The sequence below is a fragment of the Dermochelys coriacea genome, chromosome 3 (genome assembly GCF_009764565.3).
Source record: "Dermochelys coriacea isolate rDerCor1 chromosome 3, rDerCor1.pri.v4, whole genome shotgun sequence".
Lineage (NCBI taxonomy): Eukaryota > Metazoa > Chordata > Testudines > Dermochelyidae > Dermochelys > Dermochelys coriacea.
In genome coordinates, this window is record NC_050070.1 from 183,450,401 (window position 1) to 183,477,138 (window position 26,738).

Consider the following 26,738-nt stretch of genomic DNA (forward strand, 5'->3'; position numbering starts at 1 on the left):
CAGAGAACATGAAACAATGGGTTTTATCATACACACTGTAAGGAGAAAAGGAGTACTTGTGGCATCTTGCAGACTAGCAGGTTTATTTGAGCATAAGCTTTCGTGAGCTACAGCTCACTTCATCGGATGCACACCTGAGAGTGGCTATCCTTCAACAAAAAAACTTCAAAAACAGACTCCAGCGAGAGACTGCTGAATTGGAATTAATTTGCAAACTGGATACAATTAACTTAGGCTTGAATAGAGACTGAGAATGGATGAGTCATTACACAAAGTAAAACTATTTCCCCATGTTATATCTCCCCCTCACCCCACCCCCCACTGTTCCTCAGACGTTCTTGTTAACTGTTGGAAATGGCTCACCTTGCTTGTCACCATGAAAGGTTTTCCTCCTTCCCCTCCCCGCTGGTGATGGCTCATCTTAAGTGATCACTCTCCTTACAGTGTGTATGATAAAACCCATTGTTTCATGTTCTCTCTGTGTGTATATAAATCTCCCCACTGTATTTTCCACCAAATGCATCCGATGAAGTGAGCTGTAGCTCACGAAAGCTTATGCTCTAATAAATTTGTTAGTCTCTAAGGTGCCACAAGTACTCCTTTTCTTTTTGCGAATACAGACTAACACGGCTGCTACTCTGAAGCCCACAACAACATCATCCTTGTTGCACTCACTTCTAAACTTAACCCAAAGACTCTCAACAGGCTTTTCTCCAGTTTCATACTGGAGCTCTGAGCAATCATACTGCTCTCTTACATACAGTGCAACTCCTCCACCTTTCCTCCCCTGCTTGTCCTTCCTGAACAGTTTATACCCATCCATGACAGTGCTCCAGTCATAGCAGGGATGCAGGTTAGATCAGTTTAAGTGTAAGGGCTTGTTTACATGAGAAAGTTTTACCAGCTATACAAGCATAATTAAACTGTGATAGTTATACTGGCACTTCTCCCTGTGTGGATACAGTTATTCCAGACTAAAACTGGCTGTTTTTTATTTAGTTTAAACCCCTTCCAAAGCAGCATAAAATAAACTGAAAAAAGCCAGTCTTTAATCCAGAGAAAGTGTTTCCACATGGGGAGTTATACAGATATAATTATATTGCTTTAACTGCACACCTTACCTTATATTAGTATAATTTTTCCATGTAGACAAGCCCTAAGAAAATAAGGCTATTGGAGATAAGTGATAATTTGTCTTGACATAGCATGCTCATCTGGGGTCCAGAAGAAAGAGTAAATTACACCAACAAAGACTCCCTGTAGACTTCCTTAGACTTGCCTCCGAATTTGACTCAATAGTTTGCTAAATGTCTTTGAATTTTAATGAACAACTTCACTGTTTCTTGTTGTTTAGTCCGATTGGTTCTCCTTTTAGTATTTTTGTAATTTAATAATGAAATTATTATGATTTTATAAGGGTGTATCTTGTAAAATCGTACCAAAGAATCACAAGACTTTATCAAAATACAAATAGGAATTTACTAAACTTGGTTTTGTATTAAGCATTAATTTCCCAGCCTGTTCTGGTTTAAATTCTGTATCATATTCTGAGTAATTGCATAAATTCCATATCCTCATAATGTGATAATGATGGTGAAACATCAGAGTTTGCCTGAATTAATTATTTTAACCTAGATTCGTTTGGAGGACATCACAACATAGATGCCGGGGATTGTGCCTCAGAGATGTGCCATGTTGCATTCCTAATATTAATAAGCTTTAAACAGATTTAAAATTCAGAAAATTACTTGAACTTTTTTCAGATTTTAAAAGTAATTTCCCATAACATTATGGGCCATATCCACTTCCCATAACATTTTGGGCCATATCCTGCTCAGCCCTTGCATCCCTGGGATGAAGTGCTCCTGAGCATGTGCAAACTGAATTTTTTATAGGCTCATAACTTGGCCAGATTTTGGTAGATTTTCATACAAGTGGCAAAAAGCTCATCCCTGACACCAAGATGTCTACCAAACTTCAATTCTTGCTCCAAATCATAAAGGTGCTAGAGTTTCTCAATAAAACAGTTATAAGAATTTTCTTAACATTGCAAAACAACTGATTTTTCCCAAATCTCCTTCTGAGAAATGATTGAACCATTTTAGTTAAAACCTTTTTTAAAAAAAATCAATATCAGGGAGACACCCAGCATGGACAATTTCAGCCCAAATAGTTACAGTCTGGAAAAATTATAAACAACTATATAAACTGTGTCTTAGAAAGTGTTTGACAACAATAGCTATAGGCATTGCTACCTGTGCCACCTATAATGTCCATTGAAATCGCTGTACAAAGGTGGGACTGAAACAAAAATTTACTAGTAAAATGGTGATTGCAGTTTTTTATTTCGTCCTGTTTCATATTCAGACTGAATGTTTCTTTTTCAGAAAAATTCAAGCCTGTATACCCATCAACGATGGGGTCAAATGATGCCATTTAATGCGTACATGTACCTCCTAGTAAAGTCAATAGGAGCAGCTCCTGGACATTCAATGGCAGAATTTGGTCCCATGCTGGCTTTCCAATAGTTTATTTCAAATGTGACTAGTAATGCAATTATTTTGTAAAAAGAGAGTAGAGCTGGGTTTTTTTGTTTGTTTGTTTGTTTGTTTTTATGCCATTATGAATTTAAACTAACACATCCAAACACATATGTGAAAACACTACAGTAGGCAGGCCATTGAATGAAGATTCTACTTCTTATTGAAAGTCATTTAGACATATTCTCCTTTCAATGCATGTGTGTCTCACTTTCATTAGTTTTAATGAGAGTTTTACACATTCAGAAAGAATAATTATTTTTCCAAATACTTGCACCCATCCTTGACTTTGAGATTTGGATTATTTGCATTATAAACACCAGAAATTCAAAGCACACTGGAACAATGGGATGTTACATTGAATGCTTATTTTTAATGGTGAGTTTGATACTGCTCAGTATTGTAATAGTTCACATTTCTAAGAGTTATTGGCATGTCAGCCTCAACTTCCTTTTGACTGTTGGTACAGACTCCCTATTTAATCCCAAAATTGAGTTGTGATGCTTGGAGGACAGGATGTGGCCCAGAGAGCAATAAGATAGAAAGATTCAGCACATCACTTCAGAAGGATTTTAAATGGTTCCTCACTGGTAATACTGCCTGTCTTCCCTCCCTATGCAGCAGGGATGATACAAAGAGTGGTACAATGTTCACCTTCCTGTGACTAGCTTAGTTATTCTGACCCAGGAGACAGGGGGTCCATCTGCCATCTTTGTTATTACCATATTCCCCTCTAAAGAGTATTATATTAGTACTGCTCCACCGCACTATAGGTAAGCAATGACATATATTATGCTTGGATATACACAAAACAAAAGCTCCATTTACATGGTGGGGGTGAGCTAGTGTTCAGTATTCTATATTGTAACAGATTCCATGATGGAGTACTGTCTACTATCTGTGAAACACCAATCATTTGTTCCCCCCTACACTGACGGTGTTTCTTTCATTACTTGATTGTGTCTCTCTTTCTGATCATGGCATTAATAAAAAATAGCTGCAAAAGGGACATGCAAAGTTTTTTTTATCTTTCTAACTATAACTAAGTGTGTTGCTAATGTGGCCAAAGGCCAATATGATTGTTTAGGCTGGTAGAATCCATAGGCTGTTCATCCCCAGATGCAGAGTTCTTTATTTCGTCGACATTTATTATTTTGTACTGAGAAATTTTAAATTGTTTTAGTAAACCTTTTCCTCTTCAAGATTATGAGGTCAATGGGAATGGAAGGTGCTTATTACTTTGCCAGCAGTGCTCACCATCTTGTGTGGTAGCTCTCACTCTGCTCCAATTGAAGCCCACAACAAAACTTCCATTGATTTCAATGGAGGATGATAGTCTGATGTGACACAACAGCAGAGTCAGGTGTACTCATTGTGTGCAGAATAGGTAAGTACTGTAATTGTGTAAAATAGATGGAAGCATTGTTCAAAGTTAGGACATTCTCAGTCTGCTTTATATGTATTTCCAAACAAACAAATGGCTATAACTATGGCTATATGGCTTTTCTATAACTTCTTGTGTCCTAAATTTGGATAGAACAGTACCTTGAGTCATATTTTTGGGATGTAACTCCCAATTTGCCATTATTCATTTCTTTCTCTTTCTTTCTTTCTTTCTTTCTTTCTTTCTTTGTAGGATGACTGGCAAAATTAAAACCAAACAAAAAAAACTAAACGTATCAGGTTAAAAGTGTTAAAATAAAATAACCCGCCCCCCACCGCTGTCAGTGAGAGAGGTTTTGGAAGAGGGATACAAATTGAGTGAGTTTCATGTTTCCAAAATTCAACAATGTCTGTGACTTGCAATGTGCAATGCAGGAAAATAAATTAATTGCTCTACTTTCACTGCTGTAATTTTGGACTTTAATAAGCAGTTACTCCCTGGGTTAAAAAAAAAGGCTGTGAAAGTCTCTACTGTGTTGTGTGAGTTCAGAATTAATGAAGGCCAGCACATCTGCTTCAGTAAAAGAAAAGTCTAAAAATATAGTGATACCAGAACATGCAAACTTAATGCCAGGGCACATTGCTCTTAGACTTAGAGCCAAAGTGTCTTGCTCTAAAGAGAGACCATTTACATTTTCTCAGCCATAGTGCGTTTCAAATATTTTCAGTTTAATGCAGATTTTAAACATCTGCATAATCAAACTTTATTACAACTATTATTATTATTTATTATTCAGTAATGCAGAAAAGAAATAAATTAACACCAGTATTCTGAAGAGGTTTCCAGAGAGAAAACAGAAGTGACTTTTAAGGGTTTGCACATTAATTGTCACTTGTTTTGTACCTATCTGAGTATACCGGGGGAAACAAAGTAGGAAATGGATGAACCAAGGAAAGGTTCAACTTCTGCCTAGAATGATTCATGATAGCAGAATCTGAGGTCGCAGACTGAAATCTGGTGTCAAATCAGGTGTCAAACCTGATGTGTGAAAACAAAAATATAACAAGAAATCTATGAATCTAAAAGTGAGGTGGAAGGGAAAGTTATATAGCATTCTATTAGCTATTCTTCACACCTCCCTACCTTTCAGGGGTATTTTGAAGATAAATACACTGAAGATTTCAAGGTGCTCAGATACTGCAGTGATGGGGGACCTTAGATAAAATAGACACATAGCTATCCAGAAGCTGTTATTTATTAGGTGCCAGTGATGTACTCAGAGTTGCACAGGGTTGGCATAAATGTCTGCTTTATATAAGATATTTCACATTTGTGTAACATCTCCTATCATGATTTTCACCAACCACTTCATAGGCTTTGAGCACATTGTAAACATCATCCTGAGCAAGTTCAGCTTTGCACTGTCACAGTGGAAACTCTGGGAGGGATTGTATCTCAGGAAGGCACGTGTTCCATCCATCAGTTCCCTGGTGTGAAGGAGAAGTTTGTATCCTGGGGAATTGTGCATCAAGCTTCCTTCCTCTCCCTAGCCAGCTTTGTGAGTACAGAGGGAAAGTAGCACCATGACAGCAGGGCCGGCTCCAGGCACCAGCGAAGGAAGCAGGTGCCTGGGGCAGCCAATAGAAATTGGGCAGCACTCCATCCGTTATTGGGGCAGCACGTCCGGGTCTTCGGCGACAATTCGGTGGCAGGCCCTTCATTCCCCCCCCTTTCTCTTCGGCAGCAGCTCAATCGAATTTTTCTTTTTTTTTTTCCCTTCGCTGCTTGGGGTGGCAAAAAAGCTGGAGCCGACCCTGCATGACACAACCTCCTCCCAGCCCCTATGGACACATGAAAGGAGCAGTCTCTTCTCTCTGGCTCAAGGATTACAGTTGGCCCTGACTTTTAGGCAAGGTATGCATGTTCCCTCCCTCCAACCACACAAATAGGAGAGACAGAGACAATCTGTCCCATTGCACATAGGGATTTACCTCTGGCATGGTGCACAGAAAACATCTTGTATCTGCAGGACCACACATAACAATTTTTAGGAGGGGAAGTGATGACAAATTAGAGGATTGGGCCAAAAGAAATCTGATGGGGTTCAACAAGGACAAGTACAGAGTCCTGCACTTAGGAAGCAAAAATCCCATGTACCGCTACAGGCTGGGGACCGACTGGCTAAGCACCAGTTCTGCAGAAAAGGACCTTGGGATTACAGTGAACGAGAAGCTGGATATGAGTCAGCAGTGTGTCCTTGTTGCCAAGAAGGCCAACAGCATATTGGGCTGTATTAGTAGGAGCACTGCCAGCAGATCGAGGAAAATGATTATTCCCCTCTATTCGGCACTAGTGAGGCCACACCTGGAGTATTGTGTCCAGTTTTGGTCCCCCTACTACAGAACGGATGTGGACAAATTGGAGAGAGTCCAACGGAGGGCAACGAAAATTATTAGGGGGCTGGGGCACAACTTATGAGGAGAAGCTGAGAGAACTGAGCTTATTTAGTCTGCAGAAGAGAAGAGTGAGGGGGGATCTGATAGCAGCCTTCAACTACCTGAAGGGGGGTTCCGAAGAGGATGGAGATAGGCTTTTCTCAGTGGTGGCAGATGACAGAACAAGGAGTAATGGTCTCAAGTTGCAGTGGGGGAGGTTTAGGTTGGATATTAGGAAAAACTGTTTCACTAGGAGGGTGGTGAAGCACTGGAATGAGTTACCTAGGGAGGTGATGGAATCTCCATCTTTAAAGGTTTTTAAGGCCAGGCTTGACAAAGCCTTGGCTGGGATGATTTAGTTGGTGTGGTCCTGCTTTGAGCAGGGGGTTGGACTAGATGACCTCTTGAGGTCTCTTCCAACCCTAATATTCTATGATTCTAAGAACAGTGCTCCCAACTTAAACTGCAGAGGAAAACTGATGACAGCAACAATAATACCATAAAAGACAGTAATGCCAACAATGTGCAACCAACACCATGTTGCTGCATTGGTCCAGTTCTCATGCAGAAGATAAAGTGCCTGCTACTGATTCGCAAGCAGCACATCCTCTGGCATCACTTAAGATCTGCTACCCAAATAACAATCTGACCTGACCCCATTTAACTGACAATAGATAATCACAGCTCAAGAGGCATGGCTGCAAAAGTTCCCCAAACACACACAAAAATTAAATAATACGTAAACTTATGTGCATGATTACTATACAATTCCTAGTCACTGTGGTGATAAGAAACTTCAGCTGTAGTAAATTATTGTCATTTTAGAGGGGGAAAACGGCTAATTTACATCTACACTAATGATATGTGATAGGGAGAAAGTTAAATGTGTCATTCTTATCCCTTACAATGTAGCAACAATGACTAATGAAAGATATATTGAAGAAGTTGGAAGAATTTTCATCAGTTGCCTAATGAGGAGATCCACAGAGAAAGAGTTCAGTGGTTAATCTTCTAGTTATCAGGTCCTGCATAGTTCCAGGACAGGAGGAGAAAAGAGACTGAAAGAGAGATAATAAATATAGATTTTTCTCTGTAGCTCCAGGAAATTAACATCTTTCAAATGTTGAGATCTAGGGGCATGATCCACTGGGAAATCATTTGGATTTTTAAAAAAATCTTTTAGCTGAATCTTTCAGCAATATTTTAACTTACTTCAGCATACTGTGCTGCCTGATGTTCTCTCCAAATAAAAAAACTGCAACGATCCCAACATTTGGAATTTCTAAGGTCTTTATTTCTGCTTTTCCCAGGGAAGATGGACGGTCCTCAGGCTTTGTTCAAAGCAATTCACTTCAGATTCTGAGTTTAAATGAAAGTTATGCAATTCTGCAGACATTATTTTGTAAAAAGAAAAATATCAATCATCTTGCAAAAATCATTTAGCAAAACACTAAAAAATTGTGTGTAGCATTTTTCGTCTATTCATGGGATTTCATACCCCTGGGAATTTAGATGTTTTTTGTCATTTAGGGGAAAATGGGAACGACACTGCACATTATTTGCAGTGATGCAAACAGCCACTTTCATGCAAAAATTCACATTGTGAATTTTGAACAAGCTAGAGAAGAAGGACATTTGCAAATGCCACAGTCTAATCAATTATAAGTACAGAGGTGGGAGCCAGCCTGAGGTTGTTCCCATTGCTCTAGAGGAGCAAACCTGCCAACTGCCAGCTCTGAGATTTGGGAAGGAGGACTCAAAAGGTGCTGTACCACCCCCGGTCTCCTATGGTATCCTGTGTATAGCCCTTAGAGCTTTGTTTGGTGAAATCAGTGTTTGCCCATCATACTTTAGAACATTGATGCTCTTTATTAATAAGAACAGATTACTCTTCTGCTTTTTGCCAGTCTACTTTTTGCCACCACTGTCATCTGCCACCCCTAAGGATTCTAAAAATTAATACTGGCTACTCCAAGTTTGTATTAAACTTCCAAGGTTACAGCTTCTCTCTGACCTTCAATAGGTAGATGCTGCCACCAACCAAATGCAAACAAAACCCATTTTGAGAACCCAAAAAGGTGCTCTTGGGAATTCCTTCCTGTGGGGTACCCTCAAGCCTTTCACGCTCCTCCAGGGAAGAACTAAGAAAGAAAAAACAAAGGAAATCAGCTGTTGCCACCAGCTATTTAAACAACATATGCGCAAACCTCTTAGGGACACAAAAATCAAATCCTGTTCTTAAAAAAGGTAAATTTTATTAAAAACAGAAAGAAAGGAAATACATCTGGAACTTAGGCTTTTTGCTAGATCCAAAAAAAAAACCCTATTACAAAAATTAAGCATCAAGACAGCTCTCTTGAGGTTCAGCTTAAAGGTTACAAGCAAAACAAAAGCACCTGAGGTTAGCACAGAGGAGTCCACAAGCCAATAAGGAATAAAAGAAATAACCCTAATTGCATCTTCCTAGACCTTCCCTGACTTACTTACATATCTGGGGTTTCAGATAAGCAATCTCTAAGTATGATCTAAGGGTTTTTCATACCTGGCTTAAAGCTTCCTACATCATAGTTCAGCCCGGATCCTGCTCTGCCTCTCCTCTCTCTGGAGAACAACAACGAACAGACAAAGAAAAAGTTTTTTTTTTCCCCAAATTTAAGTTCTAGCCCTCCCATTGGCTCTTTTGGTCAGGTGTCCATTCCCTTCTTTTTACCTATGGGCTTTTTTAACTCTTTACAGGTAAAGCAAGTAGAGAACAGCTACCAAGAGGGATTTTATAGCTAACTGTCTAGCTGTATAAAAGGAAGCTATCCCCCTCCTTCATTTATCACATTTTCTTCAGTTATTTTACTTTCACCTTACAGGACAATAATATTGTAAACGTTAACAGAAGAAATCATGAATATTGTGTATACACTTGTCTTGTGTATATCCATGTCTTGAAACATCACTTCCCAATAGAGTGAGCATGAGAAAAGACTTTTCATATAGGGGTAGACTAGTTTAAATTGATACAGATGTACTTGTTTGACCTATTCCAGGTTAAATACAAATGTAGAGAACCTTTTCCAAATGGGATGTCATTTAGGGCTGATATTACTGCTAGATCACTGCTATGTCTTTCTCAGTAGACTGCCTTATTGTGTGGAAGGTTATAAACACCAGGGAGAAGCTAACTGAAGAATAGGATTGATTAATGTGATTTATTTTCACAACTGTTTCAACAGGCAGTCATAGAGTTCAGTTGCATACACAGTAACTTAAATTTAAATTACAGAGTCTTGGCTAAAAAATTTCTCTGTTAATCCAGTCCCAAAAATGAATTTATTTTTTTTCCACATGAAGTCTTTCCTGATTTTTCATATCCTGTTGTTTCTGCCAGCATTCCCATTGGTTTGGCTTATTTTATTCCACATTTAAAAAAATAAAAATATATCTATCAATTTTCAGTGAAGTAGTTTACTTCTTAGAAGTGTAATGTGTCCAAACAGTAAATTTTTAAAAAAGCACAGTAAACATTGAACAATTATTTCTTCTGTAGATATTACATGAACTGTGTGTTTGGGGAAAAATCTGTATTTGCAATAGCTAATTAAGATGACAGCAGCATCTATTTGTGGGTTTTCTCAATCTGTTATTTATATCACGGTTCTTTGTCTATACTTCTTTTCTTATTAAGTCAAAGCAGCCCTCCATGTCTAAAAATCATTTGTAACTGATTTTCATTGGACTGATGCAAAAGTATTTTAATATGCTTTCCCAGGGGGAAAAAATGATGTGATAGTGTGAACAGATCTGATAACAAAGAACTGGGGAAAAGGAGAGACATACAATTAAAAGAGGTTTAATTCCCAGTCTTACATCTGAAATTAGGTTTTCCCATGGTCCCTTGTCTATAGTCATTGAGTTCCTGCCTCTCATCCTGTTTTCCAACCCCTCAACCAGCTTCAATGACATGCCATCTATAACCATTACCACATAGATTCCAAGGCCAGAAGGGACCATTGTGATCATCTAGTCTTACCTCCTGTACAACACAGGCCAGAGAACCTGCCAGAATAATTCCTCAAGTTCCTCTAGTTCAGTGGTCTCAAACACACAGCCCGTGGGCCACATGCAGCCCGCGGAGTTATTTCCTGAGGCCGCCAAGCTCCTCTCACCCACTCCCCCGCCTCAGCATGCCGCCCCGCTCCTCTGCCTACCTCCACTTCCTGCCACAAAACAGCTGTTTGGCAGTGCTTAGTGCTTTCCAAGAGGGAGAGGGAGGAGCAGGGAGCTGCACGTTCAGAGAGGAGGCAGAGAAGAGGCGTGGAAGGGGCGGGTATTTGGGGAAGGGGTTGGAATTGGGGCAGGGAAGAGATGGAGTTGGGGTGGGGACTTTGGGGAAAGGGTTGGAATAGAGGCGGGGAAAGGTTGGGAAGAGGTGGGGTTGGGCGGGGCCTCATGGAAGGGGTGGAGTGGGGGCAGGCCCAGGAGAAGCAGGGTGGGGCGGGGGCTTTTGTATCTTTATATGAAAAGGTGTCAGTGATGCGGCCCTCGGTCCAATGTAATAGTCCTCATGTGGCCCTCGTCATGATTTGAGTTTGAGATCACTGCTCTAGTTCCATCCTCAAATATGGCTTCTGTTCTCAGACCCTGGTTTGGGAGCAGGGGTGGACCACTGCCTGCTGCCAGAAGTAATCAGGATCCAAGTTCCTCCCTGTGAAGGAGCAGTTTCCTCCTCCCCTGATGGTGTTACTTCACTACTCTCCAGCTGGATTTTGTCCTCAAATTTTGAGGTCTCCATATGCATGTTTTCAATCCTGTGCACGGATGCTCCTCATCCTAGCCACTCCCTCCTGTAGCTCTCCTACCTACCTCCTGAGAAATCCTACAGTAGGCACCTCTCACACTGGATGGTTCCCCCAGCATTGCTTTCCATGATGGGGTAATGCAGGCCACGGTCTCTGCATATCCACACCGGGACCTGGGTAAGGCATCCACAGTCAGTTTTTCTGCCCACAGGGGCAGTTGGAGGAGTCAGGAGCAATGTTGGCACTGGTGACACAGCCTTTCCAAACCATGCTGCTGTTAGTCTTTTTTACTCCTACAAACTCCCTCTCAAACTCCCCTGTTTGATGCCCCCTGTTCACTGTATAAACAACTTCATATTCTTACTTCATCCCCAGTTGTTTTCTGCAATCTAGTGTTAGCCAAGTATTATCAGAAAAGAGCCTCATGTCATCAGTATCCAATGGCCAGATCCCATGAGACTTCTTGATATTTATCTACTGCTGTAGAGTCTGTTATTGTGTCTAATGCCACAAGTAAGCCAAAATTATTTGAGCTGGAAAGACTAGCCAGCAGCTTCCTTTGAAACAATCACCATCCTCTTCCCCAAGCAAGATTGCAGCTGGGTGACATTTTGTATTTCCACTGTGATGACTAGAGCCAATTCCTCTAACCTTTGTTGTTGCAAGCAGCCCTTACTCATGTAGGCAATCTTGTTGACTTCAGAGAGACTACTCATGTGAGTAGGTAAGGGTTAGAGCCTAAATGTGGCTTATTTCTCAACTTCCAGCCTTTACAATGTGTGATTTTTGCCCATTTTTATATAGGTCTGATATTTATGAACTTTTCTGACCATCTTTTTTTTAAATGTCACAAATGCCCAACTTTTTAAGTAGCCGGACATCACAAAATAAATTCTGTCTTAAACATTGCACAGTCATTTAAGTTGAACTCTCCTAAAAATATGGTAATGCACAAAGAAAAAATAATAATGAAATCAGGGTCAGCCTTTCAAGATGTACACCTGCCATTTAAAAACAAAAATCTCTTACAACTAGATTATCACTGTTAAAATGAATTGAACAATTCACCCAAGAGACATTCTAATCCAATTTCATATTACGATAACACCAGCTTTTATGTTATCCTGTTAGACACTTACTGGAAATGGGGGTGGGGAGAGGGGAGATTTTGCTCTGATTTTAAAATCCTTGTTAATGAAAAGGCTTGGTGCAGCTGTCCTGTTAATTGGTAACATTTATCATGGGTGGTAACAACAAGTGCAATTCATTTTGGAAAACTAATTTATTTGAACGCTCTTTGTCCACATTAAAATCACCAGAAAAAGGCAATTTACAGTAGTTTAACGTAGACCTTTTACTCTCCCTGATATTATTTGTCTGGACCTCTTAGCAGTCTTAGAACTCTAGAGCTAAATCCTACTGCCTTTATCTAGGCAGTAATTGAAGCATTGAAGTAAATGGGAGGTTTGTCAGAGAAAGGACTAGTATTTGGCTCATAATATTTTATTTTTATATATATTCTTCATATTTTATATTATTAGAACTAATGTTTAATCCATTTTAAAAATGCCTTCAGCACTTAGACAGCATTCATTGCTAACTTTTGTCAATGCCACTCCACTTAGCTTTCACTCTTTCCTTGCCCTCTCTTTGTAAACAACGTTGGGTTTTTGGTTTTTGGTTTTAGTTTGTTTGTTTTTGTGACACCTAATAAATTGATATTTAAACTGCAAATATTTTGGAAATGTTTCCCATGGAAGAAAACAATTTTCACATCATCTTGCCCCTTCCACCTTCAGTCCAACCTGGTATATGATTGAGTGCTTTTAAACCTCTATTGTTACAAAATCAGTTTTAGACATATCATTGACTTGAATATTCAGCAGTTCTAGTATGGTCTTTCCTGGCATATATGCTGGCTTGCATGTTGTATCACAATTTTTTTAAAAGAAAACCGAGCCTTCATTTATTTATGTACAGTAGAATCAAGAACACCTCTTTGTGCTCATAGATGGACTCCTTAAGTGGCCAAGAGCTGGAATTTTCATAGATCTCTATTAAATACACTCAGTATCCATCCATCACACACTTTCATATGAGTCATACAGTGGTTGCTCAGATTATGACCTTCTTTACAGACATGCATAGTCCATGCCGAAAGACATTCTTTAACAATTCCTGATTACACCAGTGGAATAATGGAGAATCTCATTTCCTGCTACGCATTAAGATTCCATGTCCTGCTACTTGTACAAGTGTTACATTGTTGAATCAAAATAATACATAGAAACTTCGTAGGCATGCAATTTATGGGCCTTATCTAAAAAGAGCAAAGGTTAGAGTGTCATACCACAAACATAACTTTTCAATTGGCCGTCTGCATACTGCACAAAGAGAATGTCTTCAATGTTACAAGTAAATGCAAAGATGAGACTATGTGGACACGGCTAAGAGTGTTTGATTGACTCATGCTGATTTTCCATGTTTTTTGAGTTTTGTTTGTTTCTTAAAGCAGTAGCTTAACTTTTTATTTCCATGTTTTTAAGGGTGGTTAGTTGGTTTTCAGCTGCAGAGTCTTCTTAGGCCATTTTTCAAAAATGGAGGGAGGTATTAATGTGCAGCCTTCAATTGTCTCAGTGAATTTTTTGTTTGTTTGTTTGTTTGTTTGTTTTTTGTTTTTGTTTTATTTGCCTGAGAATGTATTAGGATATTTGTAGCTACCTTTTGGCTACAGTTCCAATTTTTTTCTATATGGTATAGAAAAAAAGATTACATGTCTTTTTGTCTCTCTCTCTTCATATATCTCCCAGTCTCTTTGCGAATCTCATAGATTTACAATGTGGTTTTCCCTAAAGATGGGTGGTTCTGTGGTTTAGGCACCAGACTATGATGTCTTCCATAGACTTCTTGTGTGACTTTGGGTCAGTCACTTAATCTTCCTGTGCCTCAGTCCTGTAAAATGGGGATAATAGCACTTCCCTACCTCATGAGAACATTGTAAGCATATGTTCCTTAATATCTGTGAGGCACATCAAAGAATAAGCCTATTTTAATAAACATTCTTTGCTATAAAACTTCAACTAGAAGCATAATAAACAACATTGCCAAACATCTGTAGAGAAATAAAAGTGTTGCATCAAAGTGATATTCCTCATAGGTTTAAAAGCTGAACATGGAACAGATTTCCTCCCTTTATTCATTGGAAAAAGTGCTTAAATGTAAGATCCCACACTGATGAATATATTTTGCATCTCACAGTTTGGGTAAGTACCATATAGGACCATAGGAATGACTATATTCCAGCTGCATCCTGAGCTCCATGTAGTGTATCATATCTCCAATTGTGGCCAGTACCAAATGTTTCATGGGAAGGTACACGTAACCTTGAAATGGACAATTATGGATTAACTTGATGATAGAGAAAGTTCCTTCTTAACAACATCACTAAGGGTATGTCTACACTGCAGTTAGACACCCACAGCTCAGCCATGCCAGCTGACTTGGACTTGCAGGTAGGGTGACCAGACAGCAAGTGTGAAAAATTGGGATGGGGGTAGGGAGGTAATTGGCACCTATACAAGACAAAGCTCCAAATATCAGCACTGTTGCTATAAAATTGAGATATCTGGTCACCCTACTTGCAGGGATTGAGCTAAGTGTCTGTTTAATTGCAGTGTAAATGTTTGGGCTTGGGCTGGTGTCCAGCTTGAGCCCAAATGTCTACACCACTATTAAACAGCCCTGCGAGCTGAAGCCCGGGTCAGCTTGCAAGTGTCCATTGCGGGTTTTTAACTGCAATATAGACATACCCTAAGTGTTTGACTTAAGTAGATACCACTTATTTAGTTCTTCTATTTCTAATGTAACTGTGGATGTTCTCATCGGGTTTATAAATATCTATTAGTGTCTTAATCCAACTGCATCCGATGAAGTGAGCTGTAGCTCACGAAAGCTTATGCTCTAATAAATTTGTTAGTCTCTAAGGTGCCACAAGTATTCCTTTTCTTTTTAATCCAACTAAGATCTGGACACTGTAATTGTACACTATATAAAGACGTATTTCTCTTTATCAGTTTTCAAATGGTTGACTTTCAGTTTCATTGAATGTCCTCTTCTTGTTGTACTATAAGAAGGTAAATAGAGTGCCCAATTTCTGTTCTAAGTACCACTCACTATTTTCAGAATAGCAGCCGTGTTAGTCTATATTCGCAAAAAGAAAAGGAGTACTTGTGGCACCTTAGAGACTAACACATTTATCTGAGCATAAGCTTTCGTGAACTACAGCTCACTTCATCGGATGCATTTGGTGGAAAATACAGTGGGGAGATTTATATACACACACAGAGAACATGAAACAATGGGTTTTCTCATACACACTGTAAGGAGAGTGATCACTTAAGATGAGCCATCACCAGCAGCGGGGGGGGGGAAGGAGGAAAACCTTTCATGGTGACAAGCAAGGTAGGCCATTTCCAGCAGTTAACAAGAACATCTGAGGAACAGTGGGGGAGGGGAGAAATAACATGGGGAAATAGTTTTACTTTGTGTAATGACTCATCCATTCCCAGTCTCTATTCAAGCCTAAGTTAATTGTATCCAGTTTGCAAATTAATTCCAATTCAGCAGTCTCTCGTTGGAGTCTGTTTTTCAAGTTTTTCTGTTGAAGGATAGCCACAATCAGGTCTGTAATCGAGTGACCGGAGAGATTGAAGTGTTCTCCGACGGGTTTTTGAATGTTATAATTCTTGACGTCTGATTTCTGTCCATTTATTCTTTTACGTAGAGACTGTCCAATTTGACCAATGTACATGGCAGAGGGGCATTGCTGGCACATGATGGCATATATCACATTGGTAGATGCGCAGGTCAACAAGCCTCTGATAGTGTGGCTGATGTGATTAGGCCCTATGATGGTGTCCCCTGACTAGATATGTGGACAGAGTTGGCAACGGGCTTTGTTGCAAGGATAGGTTCCTGGGTTAGTGTTTCTGTTGTGTGGTGTGTGGTTGCTGGTGAGTATTTGCTTCAGGTTGGGGGGGCTGTCTGTAAGTAAGGACTGGCCTGTCTCCCAATATATGTGAGAGTGATGGGTCATCCTTCAGGATAGGTTGTAGATCGTTGATGATGGGTTGGAGAGATTTTAGTTGGGGGCTGAAGGTGATGGCTAGTGGCATTCTGTTATTTTTTTTGTTGGGCCTGTCCTCTAGAAGGTGACTTCTGGGTACTCTTCTGGCTCTCTCAATCTGTTTCTTCACTTCAGCAGGTGGGTATTATAGTTGTAAGAATGCATGATAGAGATCTTGTAGGTGTTTGTCTCTGTCTGAGGGGTTGGAGCAAATGCGGTTGTATCGTAGAGCTTGGCTGTAGACAATGGATCCTGTGGTATGATCTGGATGAAAGCTAGAGGCATGTAGGTAGGAATAGCAGTCAGTAGGTTTCTGATATAGGGTGATGTTTATGTGACCATCGCGTATTAGCACCGTAGTGTCCAGGAAGTGGATCTCTTGTGTGGACTGGTCCTGGCTGAGGTTGATGGTGGGATGGAAATTGTTGAAATCCTGGTGGAATTCCTCAAAGGCTTCTTTTCCTTGGGTCCAGATGATGAAGATGTCATCAATGTAGTGCAAGTAGAGTAGGGGCATTAGGGGACGAGAGCTGAGGAAGCGTAGTTCTAAGTCAGCCATAAAAATGTTGGCATACTGTGGGGCCATGCGGGTACCCATCGCAGTGTCGCTGATTTGAAGGTATACATTGTCCCCAAATGTGAAATAGTTATGGGTGAGGACAAAGTCACAAAGTTCAGCCACCAGGTTAGCCGTGACATTATCGTGGATACTTTTCCTGACGGCTTGTAGTCCATCCTTGTGTGGAACGTTGGTGTAGAGGGCTTCTACATCCATAGTGGTTAGGATGGTGTTTTTAGGAAGATCACCAATGGATTGTAGTTTCCTCAGGAAGTCAGTGGTGTCTCGAAGATAGCTGGGAGTGCTGGTAACGTAGGGCCTGAGGAGGGAGTCTACATAGCCAGACAATCCTGCTGTCAGGGTGCCAATGCCTGAGATGATGGGGCATCCAGGATTTCCAGGTTTATGGATCTTGGGTAGCAGATACCCAAGATCCATAAACTATCTCAGGCATTGGCACCCTGACAGCAGGATTGTCAAGATCTCAGGACAGGCCCAACAAAGAAAATAACAGAACGCCACTAGCCATCACCTTCAGCCCCCAACTAAAACCTCTCCAACGCATCATCAAGGATCTACAACCTATCCTGAAGGATGACTCATCACTCTCACAGCTCTTTGGAGACAGGCCAGTCCTTGCTTATAGACAGCCCCCCAACCTGAAGCAAATACTCACCAGCAACCACACACCACACAACAGAAACACTAACCCAGGAACTAATCCTTGCAACAAAGCCCGTTGCCAACTCTGTCCACATATCTAGTCAGGGGACACCATCATAGGGCCTAATCACATCAGCCACACTGTCAGAGGCTCGTTCACCTGTGCATCTACCAATGTGATATATGCCATCATGTGCCAGCAATGCCCCTCTGCCATGTACATTGGTCAAACTGGACAGTCTCTACGTAAAAGAATAAATGGACACAAATCAGACGTCAAGAATTATAACATTCAAAAACCCGTCGGAGAACATTTCAGTCTCTCTGGTCACTCGATTACAGACCTGAGGGTGACTATCCTTCAACAGAAAAACTTCAAAAACAGACTCCAATGAGAGACTGCTGAATTGGAATTAATTTGCAAACTGGGTACAATTAACTTAGGCTTGAATAGAGACTGGGAATGGATGAGTCATTACACAAAGTAAAACTATTTCCCCATTGTTATTTCTCCCCCCCCACCCCAGCCCCCCACTGTTCCTCAGATGTTCTTGTTAACTGCTGGAAATGGCCTACCTTGCTTGTCACCATGAAAGGTTTTCCTCCTTCCCCCCCCCCCACTGCCGATGATGGCTCATCTTAAGTGATCACTCTCCTTACAGTGTGTATGAGAAAACCCATTGTTTCATGTTCTCTGTGTATATAAATCTCCCCACTGTATTTTCCGCTGCATGCATCCGATGAAGTGAGCTGTAGTTCACAAAAGCTTATGCTCAAATAAATTTGTTAGTCTCTAAGGTGCCACAAGTACTCCTTTTCTTTTCACTCAGTATTTTGTACACCTCTATCATGTACCCTCTTATTTGTCTCCTCTGCAAATTAAATAGTCTCCCCATTCAGTTTTTTCCTATGGAAATCTTTAATGCCTCTAATAATTTTGGTCACCCATATCTGGAACCATTCTGTTTCTGCTGTATCCTTTTTGAAATATAGTTATCAGAACTAGATACAGAATTCCTTTTTATATAAGAGATTCTAATATTATCAGTGTTATTTTCTAACCCACTCTTCATACATCCTATCATTTTGTTTGCTTTTTAGACCACGACTATGCATTGAGCATATGTTTTCATGCAGCTATGTGCAAATGATGGTCAGGTCTTTTTCCTGAGCAGTTGTAAATATTCTGTAGCAGTCGATATGGTATTGTAGCTACTCTTAAGAATGCAAGTATAATTATTGAAGAAAAACTATTGATGCACCTCTGATGGTGTCTGCAATTACAATAAATTTAATATGCTCTGTTTTGGCTGGGATTTATGCCCCCAGTTTTTTCTGTATATATTCATAGTTTATATATTGGACATAGAGAGAAAAGAATAACATCTAGATGCAAGTACTTTGTCCCTCTATGTTCTCTTTCTTGTTAGAACAAAATGGCTGAAGAGAATTGTCATGAAATTTTCAATTGCCTGCTTTTGGTATCTGACAGAATCCTTTGAAAAATGACATGAATGTATAGAAAAGCAGAGCTCCACTGTAAAACAAATGGAGAGCATCTTTGTATCATAAAATATTAAGGCTGAAATGAGTGATGGCAGATATGCTAATGATCATCTGAGCATATGCTGGCTCAGTTTAAGTGAATCTACTTGACTTTATTTTCTTTGCAGACCACAGATGACATCCTGGTCGCCTCAGCTGAATGTCCCAGTGATGACGAGGATATTGATCCCTGTGAGCCGAGCTCAGGTGGGTTAGGTTAGTCAACTTTTTTATTCCTTTCTTTTATTTCATATTTGCATGCTGTAGTCAATAATCTGAATTGGCAAATCTTTTCTTAAGCAGTGGATAGAGATTGGATGAGGGGCCTTCTCTTATATACATATAATATAACCAATCCTCTCAATTGGAAAGGAGACAATTTGCAAAGCTAGCAGATTGGAGCAAATTGTTGGTACACCCGAGCTGAACACCCTTGCAATGTGGTAAGGACCTGAGACCAGATTCAAAGTACCTTCCAGTGCTCGTGTGTATGCATGTGAATATATATATCTATAACAAATGGAGTTAAATAATATATTCCCTCTCCAAAAGGAAAAGTGTTTACCACAATTTTGAAAGAAACTCCTCAATAAATTTGTTTTAAAAAGGAATATTATAGCCCATAACCTTAAAAATAATCCAGCTGTCATATTAAAGTAATGTGAACTTTTTCCTTGAATATGGTGGGTGTGAGTCGTTATTTTATCGTCACTTCTGAATGGGTACCTGATTGTTCAGTATTTGTCACAGCTCTTATTATTAACTAGGACTATGTATTGGTTGCATTTAACTTGTCAGTCACCTTAGATATCTTGGTGATATCTCAGTACTTGCAGTAAACATAGTTTAGTTATCTGAAGTATAATGGGTAAAATTTTATATGTTACTACTGTATGCAGTCTAAGTGCAAACCGAGGAAAGTTGAAGAATGGCCTGTATATTAAGGTGCACAACCAAAAGGGGCACTTCATGTTTGGTGCATAAGAGCAACTATATAGGAAACACAATAATTATTTTTCTTCACCCTAGGAGACTTATGTCTGGTCAAAATGAGAGGCAAGATTTGGCCTTAGATGTAGATGTGCATTTTCCATTGAAGTCATATAGAGCGACATGTTCTTGTTCAAGGGAAGTTTCAATAAAGGTGAATGAGGTTGTAGCCTGTGCCTGTCCTAGTGATTGTTTTTTGTAGTCACCTCCTTCCTGGGTAGTCATTGAGAATATGTACCCTATGGAATGACAGACTAGGTCATTAAAGAACTTGTACATGCCAGGTTGGTCTGCTAAGGTTTAAAGTTCCTGTCCCTTCAAAGGATTCTGAGTTATGTTAAGGAACACCAGTCTATGACGAGACAGATGAAATTCCAAGGCTAAAGTACTAGTACTTTCCAATTGACTAATGCATCAGCTTGAAAATCCCTGCTTTTTTCAGAACAGCATTTTACTTGTGAAGGTGCTATAAATCATGGGCAGGACACAGACATTGAGACTAGGGTTTCTGTACACTTCAGAATGAAAATAAATTTCCACAATTTATTCTGGTATTTCCTTCTTATTTTCAAATTCTTGAGGATAGGAATTCTGGCATTTGCCCATCATGGATCAACACTGTATAACATTCTTCTCTTCTCTAGCTAGCTGCTAAATTGGGTCCATGCAATTAGGCAGTGCTGTCCTATTAGCAAATTCAAGCCTGGGTGGCCACTCTACTTCTATGATCTAGTGTTAAAACATTCCCCCCTGCCCCCCCCCCCGACAGAAACAATAGCAGTGAAAATGTATTTACAGTGTCTCAGCCCTACAGCTGAAATTTTACCATCAGTCACTGACAGACCAGTCAGACATGTCTCTGAGACTATTTTAATCTGGGGGCACAAGGCTTCAGATCTCACAAATCTTAATGGGCCTGGAGCCTTGCACACTCATTTACCTGGTGGAGGTACGGGGGGGCATGAGTGAAATAAAGCTTTGTGACAACTTATCATTTCTATCCTAATTCTGGCCCAGAAGTGAATACAAATATTGGTGTTTGCACACAGCCTTGCCGATAGCTTTATGTCCATTAGCTTTTCTATTTCTTCTGCTCAATCATCATCAAACAATGCTATTCATTTTCTGTTTGTTTAAGAATGCTGTGACAATGGACAGGGACCAAGCTCAGCTAAAGTGTACTGACTGAGCCATATGAGGATGTTTACATAATGTTAGTTCGTAATTTGCCTAGTTCAAGCCAAAGCTCTTAGTTCCACTCATGCACACATCTTTTTTTAAAAGCTCATTGAATAAATGCTGTAACAGCATGGTCTTTCTAGAACTAGGAGAGATCCATACAAAAAACAAAAAACCCTTTAATGCTAAGGTCTACAAATTGAATGATAAAACTTTCTATAAAGAAAAGGAAATGGTGACAGTCTGCTCTATGTACAGTTGATGGTTATTATAAACATACTGATTGCGCTAAATTATTGGTTAACTAGATTTATTTTTAAACTGGGGCTTCATCTCCTGAGAGAAATGTGTTGCAGAGTTGAGGGCTGCTAGCTAGCCCTGGTGTGTCACCATCAGCTTTGCTTTCTGTGCACCTGTCTTCTAAATAACAAATGTGAGTATGCGACTTGCAAAAAATTTCATATGGGATATAAAAATGTACCATGGATTAGGAGCTGCTAAACTGCAATCCCATAAACATGTCTAGAACATAAAGGCACAAAAATTATAATTGCAGATTTCACCGTGGAGCACAAACTGCTAAATATGCCATAATTGGATGAAGTCATAACAAATTTATTAGTATGCAAAACTTAGTGAACATATTTTATTTCCATTATTTAGCGAGGAAAGGCAATATGTTATGTTTTCTACAATATATTCTCACCCCCTTCCCCTCTGCAAATCATTACTTACCCCAAATAATAATAATAATTAATAATAATAATAATAATAATAATAATATCCTCTAAATTTCCCTGGCTGCTTCATCCAATAAATGAAGTCACAAAGCATAAAACACTTTACCATTTTGTTTTGTATGCAAGTTGTGAAAAATTTTGTTTCCTAGAAACCTGTCCAGAAAAGAAGGACCAGAATAGTCTGCTAATTCCTCCTGATGAGCTGTGAAGCTGATGGCTGGCAAATCTTCACTTTGCACATTAAAGGCTTTGTTCTACTTTCTCCCAGGCCTTCTGCAGACCACAGCTTTCTATAGAATTTCAATTACGAATAGCACCACACTGCTCATTTAATCCAATTATAATGGGCTGGAATTTAATGTGCAGCTACTGAAGTTTAAAAAAAAAATGTAGAGGTGAATATATGTCCAAAATTGGTCAAATAAAAGCAAAGCCACTGTAGCTAATCGAAGTATTGGAGCAGATGAGCAGAGTTAAAAATATTGGGCTTAATTCTAAATTAGGTCATAGAATCATAGACTATCATGGTTGGAAGGGACCTCTGGAGGTCATCTAGTCCAACCCCCTGCTCAAAGCAGGACCAATCATCAACTAAATCATCCCAGCCAGGGCTTTGTCAAGCCTGACCTTAAAAACATCTAAGGAAGGAGATTCCATCACCTCCCTAGGTAACCCATTCCAGTACTTCACCACCCTCCTAATGAAATAGTTTTTCTTAATATCCAACCTAAACCTACCCCACTGCAACTTGAGATCATTACTCCTCATTCTGTCATCTGGTACCATTGAGAACAGTCTAGATCCATCCTCTTTGGAACCCTCTTTCAGGTAGTTGAAAGCAGCTATCAAATCCCTCCTCATTCTTCTCTTCTGCAGACTGAATAATCCCAGTTCCCTCAGCCTTTCCTCATAAATCATGTGCTCCAGTCCCCTAATCATTTTTGTTGCCCTTTGCTCATTTCTTTCCAATTTTTACACATCCTTCTTGTAGTACTCCAGATGAGGCCTCACCAATGCCGAATAGAAGGGAATGATCACATCCCTCGATCTGCTGGCAATGCTTCTACTTATACAGCCCAAAATTCTGTTAGCTTCTTCACAACAATGGCACACTGTTGACTCATATCCAGATTCTCGTCCACTATAACCCCTAGGTCCTTTTATGTTATGCAGGGAGGAGGATTTCTGCCCTGCAGAGATCACCAGGACCCAGTCCTGTTACTTGGGCAATGTACTGTGAAGAAGACTTGGCTCAAAATCCATTAAGGGGTTGATATATAATACCCATTTTCTGGAAGGTGTATTTTTCTTATGCTTCCTCTAGGAAACATCACCCCTTTCTCAGAAAACACTGCCATCAGCCCATAGGCAGCTGCTCTGCCATCCTCCTCATCCTAACAATGGTTGAGACGGTGGGGATTTTAAATAAAATCATTAAAATTCATACATTTGAAACAGAAAAAGAAAAAAAACAAAAACAGGAGGAAGGAGATGCTACAGAGAGACGTCCAGAATTCTTTACTAATATTACCCTTAAAATGTAGAGAAACAACAATAAAACAAAAAGGCAGAGAGCAACTTAATTCATTTAAAGTATATGAGGCAGAGAGCTTTGAGCCATAAAAGATAGAATTGTTATCTTGAGAGAAAGAGAAACAAGTCTGATGCAAAGCACAGCAATTATTGAATGAAGCACAGCATCGATCTTAAAACAAATGCTCACTACCACCTGCCTGTGAATACATGACCATAGTCTCTTAGAGGAAGCAATTTCACTGTGCATCCGGTAATAAAATGATCTGTATCACAATATATGGTGCTTGCACAACTAAAATATGAGAGTAGGGATTGTGTCATTAAAAACCTTTTGCAATGGTTTATTATTAACCAATAAATGTATGTACCTGTATCTTCATAGCATTCAGTCAGATGCATTCATCATTCATGGAATAGAACAGTAGGAATTACTTGTGTTTACTATCCAGGTGTCATCTAGAATTAAAATCTAGGATTTATTTCTAAGAAAGAGGATAATTGGTATTTATTTTTATTTAATTTCATTTCTGCATTATCTGGAGGGGATTTGTTAACATATTTTAAATAGATAGCATTGCACAGGCTTTAAGGTCATGGTAAATTATGTAAAATCCATCTCTCTATCAATTTATCTCTTTTTATCTTATTTACCTTTGTTTGTAATAGTACATTTGTGACTGAGTGAGAGGTCTCAGTCCAGTTAATCTTGCCCATTTTTGGGACATGGAAACTTGTCCACTCTCTGGCACCTTTGTTGGCCATCTCAGCAACAGGTCAGTGATTTCCAGTGAAGAATGATCTATACTTTCACTCCTGATAAGGTAGGGTGATCCTTCCAGGTCAGGAAGGAGTCACATTGGTAGGGGAGCATAAGGAAACATGCATTGCCATTGTCCATGGAACTACATGAATCTGAAGATAAACAGAGAAATTCAGTCTTCCAGTACTTTTCATAAATGCTAAATGCAATGATGTGACAATGATCTACTAGGTCTGTAATTATATCAGATGTTGTGTAAAACACAGAAGTCACTGTGGGTCAGATCCTTAGTCTTGGCACAGATAAACCTTCCAGTGGAGTTTTATCTGATTAAATAAAGGGGGGAGAGGGAAAGGAGTTTGCTTTAGTATGGCCTATGAATCTGATCCAATCCCATAACAATCAATGGAATAGGTCCGATTGACTTCCATGGGAATTAGATCAGGCTCTGAGTAAGGACTGCAAGATCTGGCCCTTATTAGAAGTCAAACAAAAGCTAGAAATTATGTTTTCTATTTGTAGGGTTGGTCTTTTAAAATTATTGTAAATTCTGTTCTCTTGAATCAAACTATAAAGTGTTTAGTTTGTTAGGTCTAAATAACTGAATTGCTGCAGCATCTTTGAAATTAAATGATGCATTACTAGAGGCTTAAGCACATAGAATATTAATGCAGATATATTGTTTCCCTCAAGCAACACTTTGATATTACTCCTAAAGCTGATTGGCTATGTCTAATGCATATATTTTCTTATGTACTGGATTGCTTGGCCCAAACAATCTCCTGGCAGCAGTGAAACAAAGTTGTCGTTACCCTGTAATGTGTATGTGTATCTGTTTGTGAAATGAAACCTTTCCCCATTCCCATTTGTTACTTCCTTTGCTTTGACCGATGTGTTAATACAAGAATTAGAATGCTTTGTCAGTTAGTATTGCTAAGTTTACAGCTGAGGTACTGGGCCTGAATTGTTACCACTCTGCACAATTTCCATGCCAAGGTATGTCCACTGGCACAAAGCTAGAGTAATGCAGTGATGAATCAGAGCCATTAAGCATTCATAATAAATTAGAGGATTGGGCCAAAAGAAATCTGATGAGGTTCAATAAGGACAAGTGCAGAGTCCTGCACTTAGGATGGAAGAATCCCATGCACCGCTACAGACTAGGGACCAAATGGCTAGGGAGCAGTTCTTCAGAAAAGGACCGAGGGGTTACAGTGGATGAGAAGCTGGATATGAGTCAACAGTGTGCCCTTGTTGCGAAGAAGCTAACAGAATTTTGGGCTGTATAAGTAGGGGCATTGCCAGCAGATCGAGGGACGTGATCGTTTCCCTCTATTCAACATTGGTGAGGCCTCATCTGGAGTACTGTGTCCAGTTTTGGGCCCCACACTACAAGAAGGATGTGGAAAAATTGGAAAACGTCCAGCAGAGGGCAACAAAAATGATTAGGGGACTGAAACACATGACTTATGAGGAGAGGCTGAGGGAACTGGGATTGTTTAGTCTGCGGAAGAGAAGAATGAGGAGGGATTTGATAGCTGCTTTCAACTACCTGAAGGGGGGTTCCAAAGAGGATGGATCTAGACTGTTCTCAGTGGTAGCAGATGACAGAACAAGGAGTAATGGTCTCAAGTTGCAGAGGGGAAGGTTTAGGTTGGATATTAGGAAAAACTTTTTCAGTAGGAGGGTGGTGAAACACTGGAATGCATTACCTAGGGAGGTGGTGGAATCTCCTTCCTAGAAGTTTTTAAGGTCAGGCTTGACAAAGCCCTGTCTGGGATGATTTAGTTGAGGATTGGTCCTGCTTTGAGCAGGGGGTTGGACTAGATGACCTCCTGAGGTCCCTTCCAACCCTGATATTCTATGATTCTATGATTCTTAAAACTTTCCATTCTGCCTTCCCTCCTGCCCCTTATACACAGAAATAAGCTTGACAATTGTCTAAGGCCTAGACAGGTTTGACCAAAGTCTGAGGCCTATTAAATTTTCCTTCACAATCCCCCCTTTGATGGCTCTTTGCCATCACCTTAGCCTATACTTTTGTGTTTATTAGTTCACTAATTTCTTATCCCTATCCAGATATCAGGTGTTATTTTAGGAGCGCTGACTATAAATAGATTAGGCCTACTTGGTGGTTTAATTTCCCAAATGTCTTGGTGAATTATCCAATCTCACATGCATCCTTCCCATGGATCCGGCAGGATTAGGTATGTGGGGGCCCATACCCCTCTGACCGGCCCATATTCTTGGAAGGAGCACTGTGAACATTTACACTTCCACTTAGAAACTCTTCAAGTATGTTTCCACGGCCACAGATTAGATGGAACTCCTGAAGTATCTGTAAGGGCAGTAGGCCACGTCTGATGTTCAAGATCGCTCTGAATGGCCGTGAGCTGGTCACACAGAAAATGTTGAACCTCTGAACAAGCTGGATCCCACTGCAATTCTTTCCTAGCCTTAGTGATATTTAGTACGATAACCGTTAGGAGTTT

General features: G+C 39.8%; 1 protein-coding gene across 49 annotated transcripts in view; it reads left to right on the plus strand.

Annotated features, from left to right (window-relative positions):
• NRXN1 (neurexin 1) overlaps positions 1–26,738 on the plus strand; it is a 1,286,326-nt gene that overhangs the window by 1,243,734 nt on the left and 15,854 nt on the right. For 30 of the 49 annotated variants that reach the window (XM_038395424.2, XM_043511928.1, XM_038395430.2 and 27 more), the window contains one exon: positions 19,170–19,257. In XM_038395424.2, coding sequence (XP_038251352.1) covers positions 19,170–19,257 — 88 coding nt within the window. The remainder of the gene's footprint in view (positions 1–19,169; positions 19,258–26,738) is intronic. The other 19 variants (XM_043511917.1, XM_038395431.2, XM_043511933.1 and 16 more) reach the window with 1 other exon arrangement.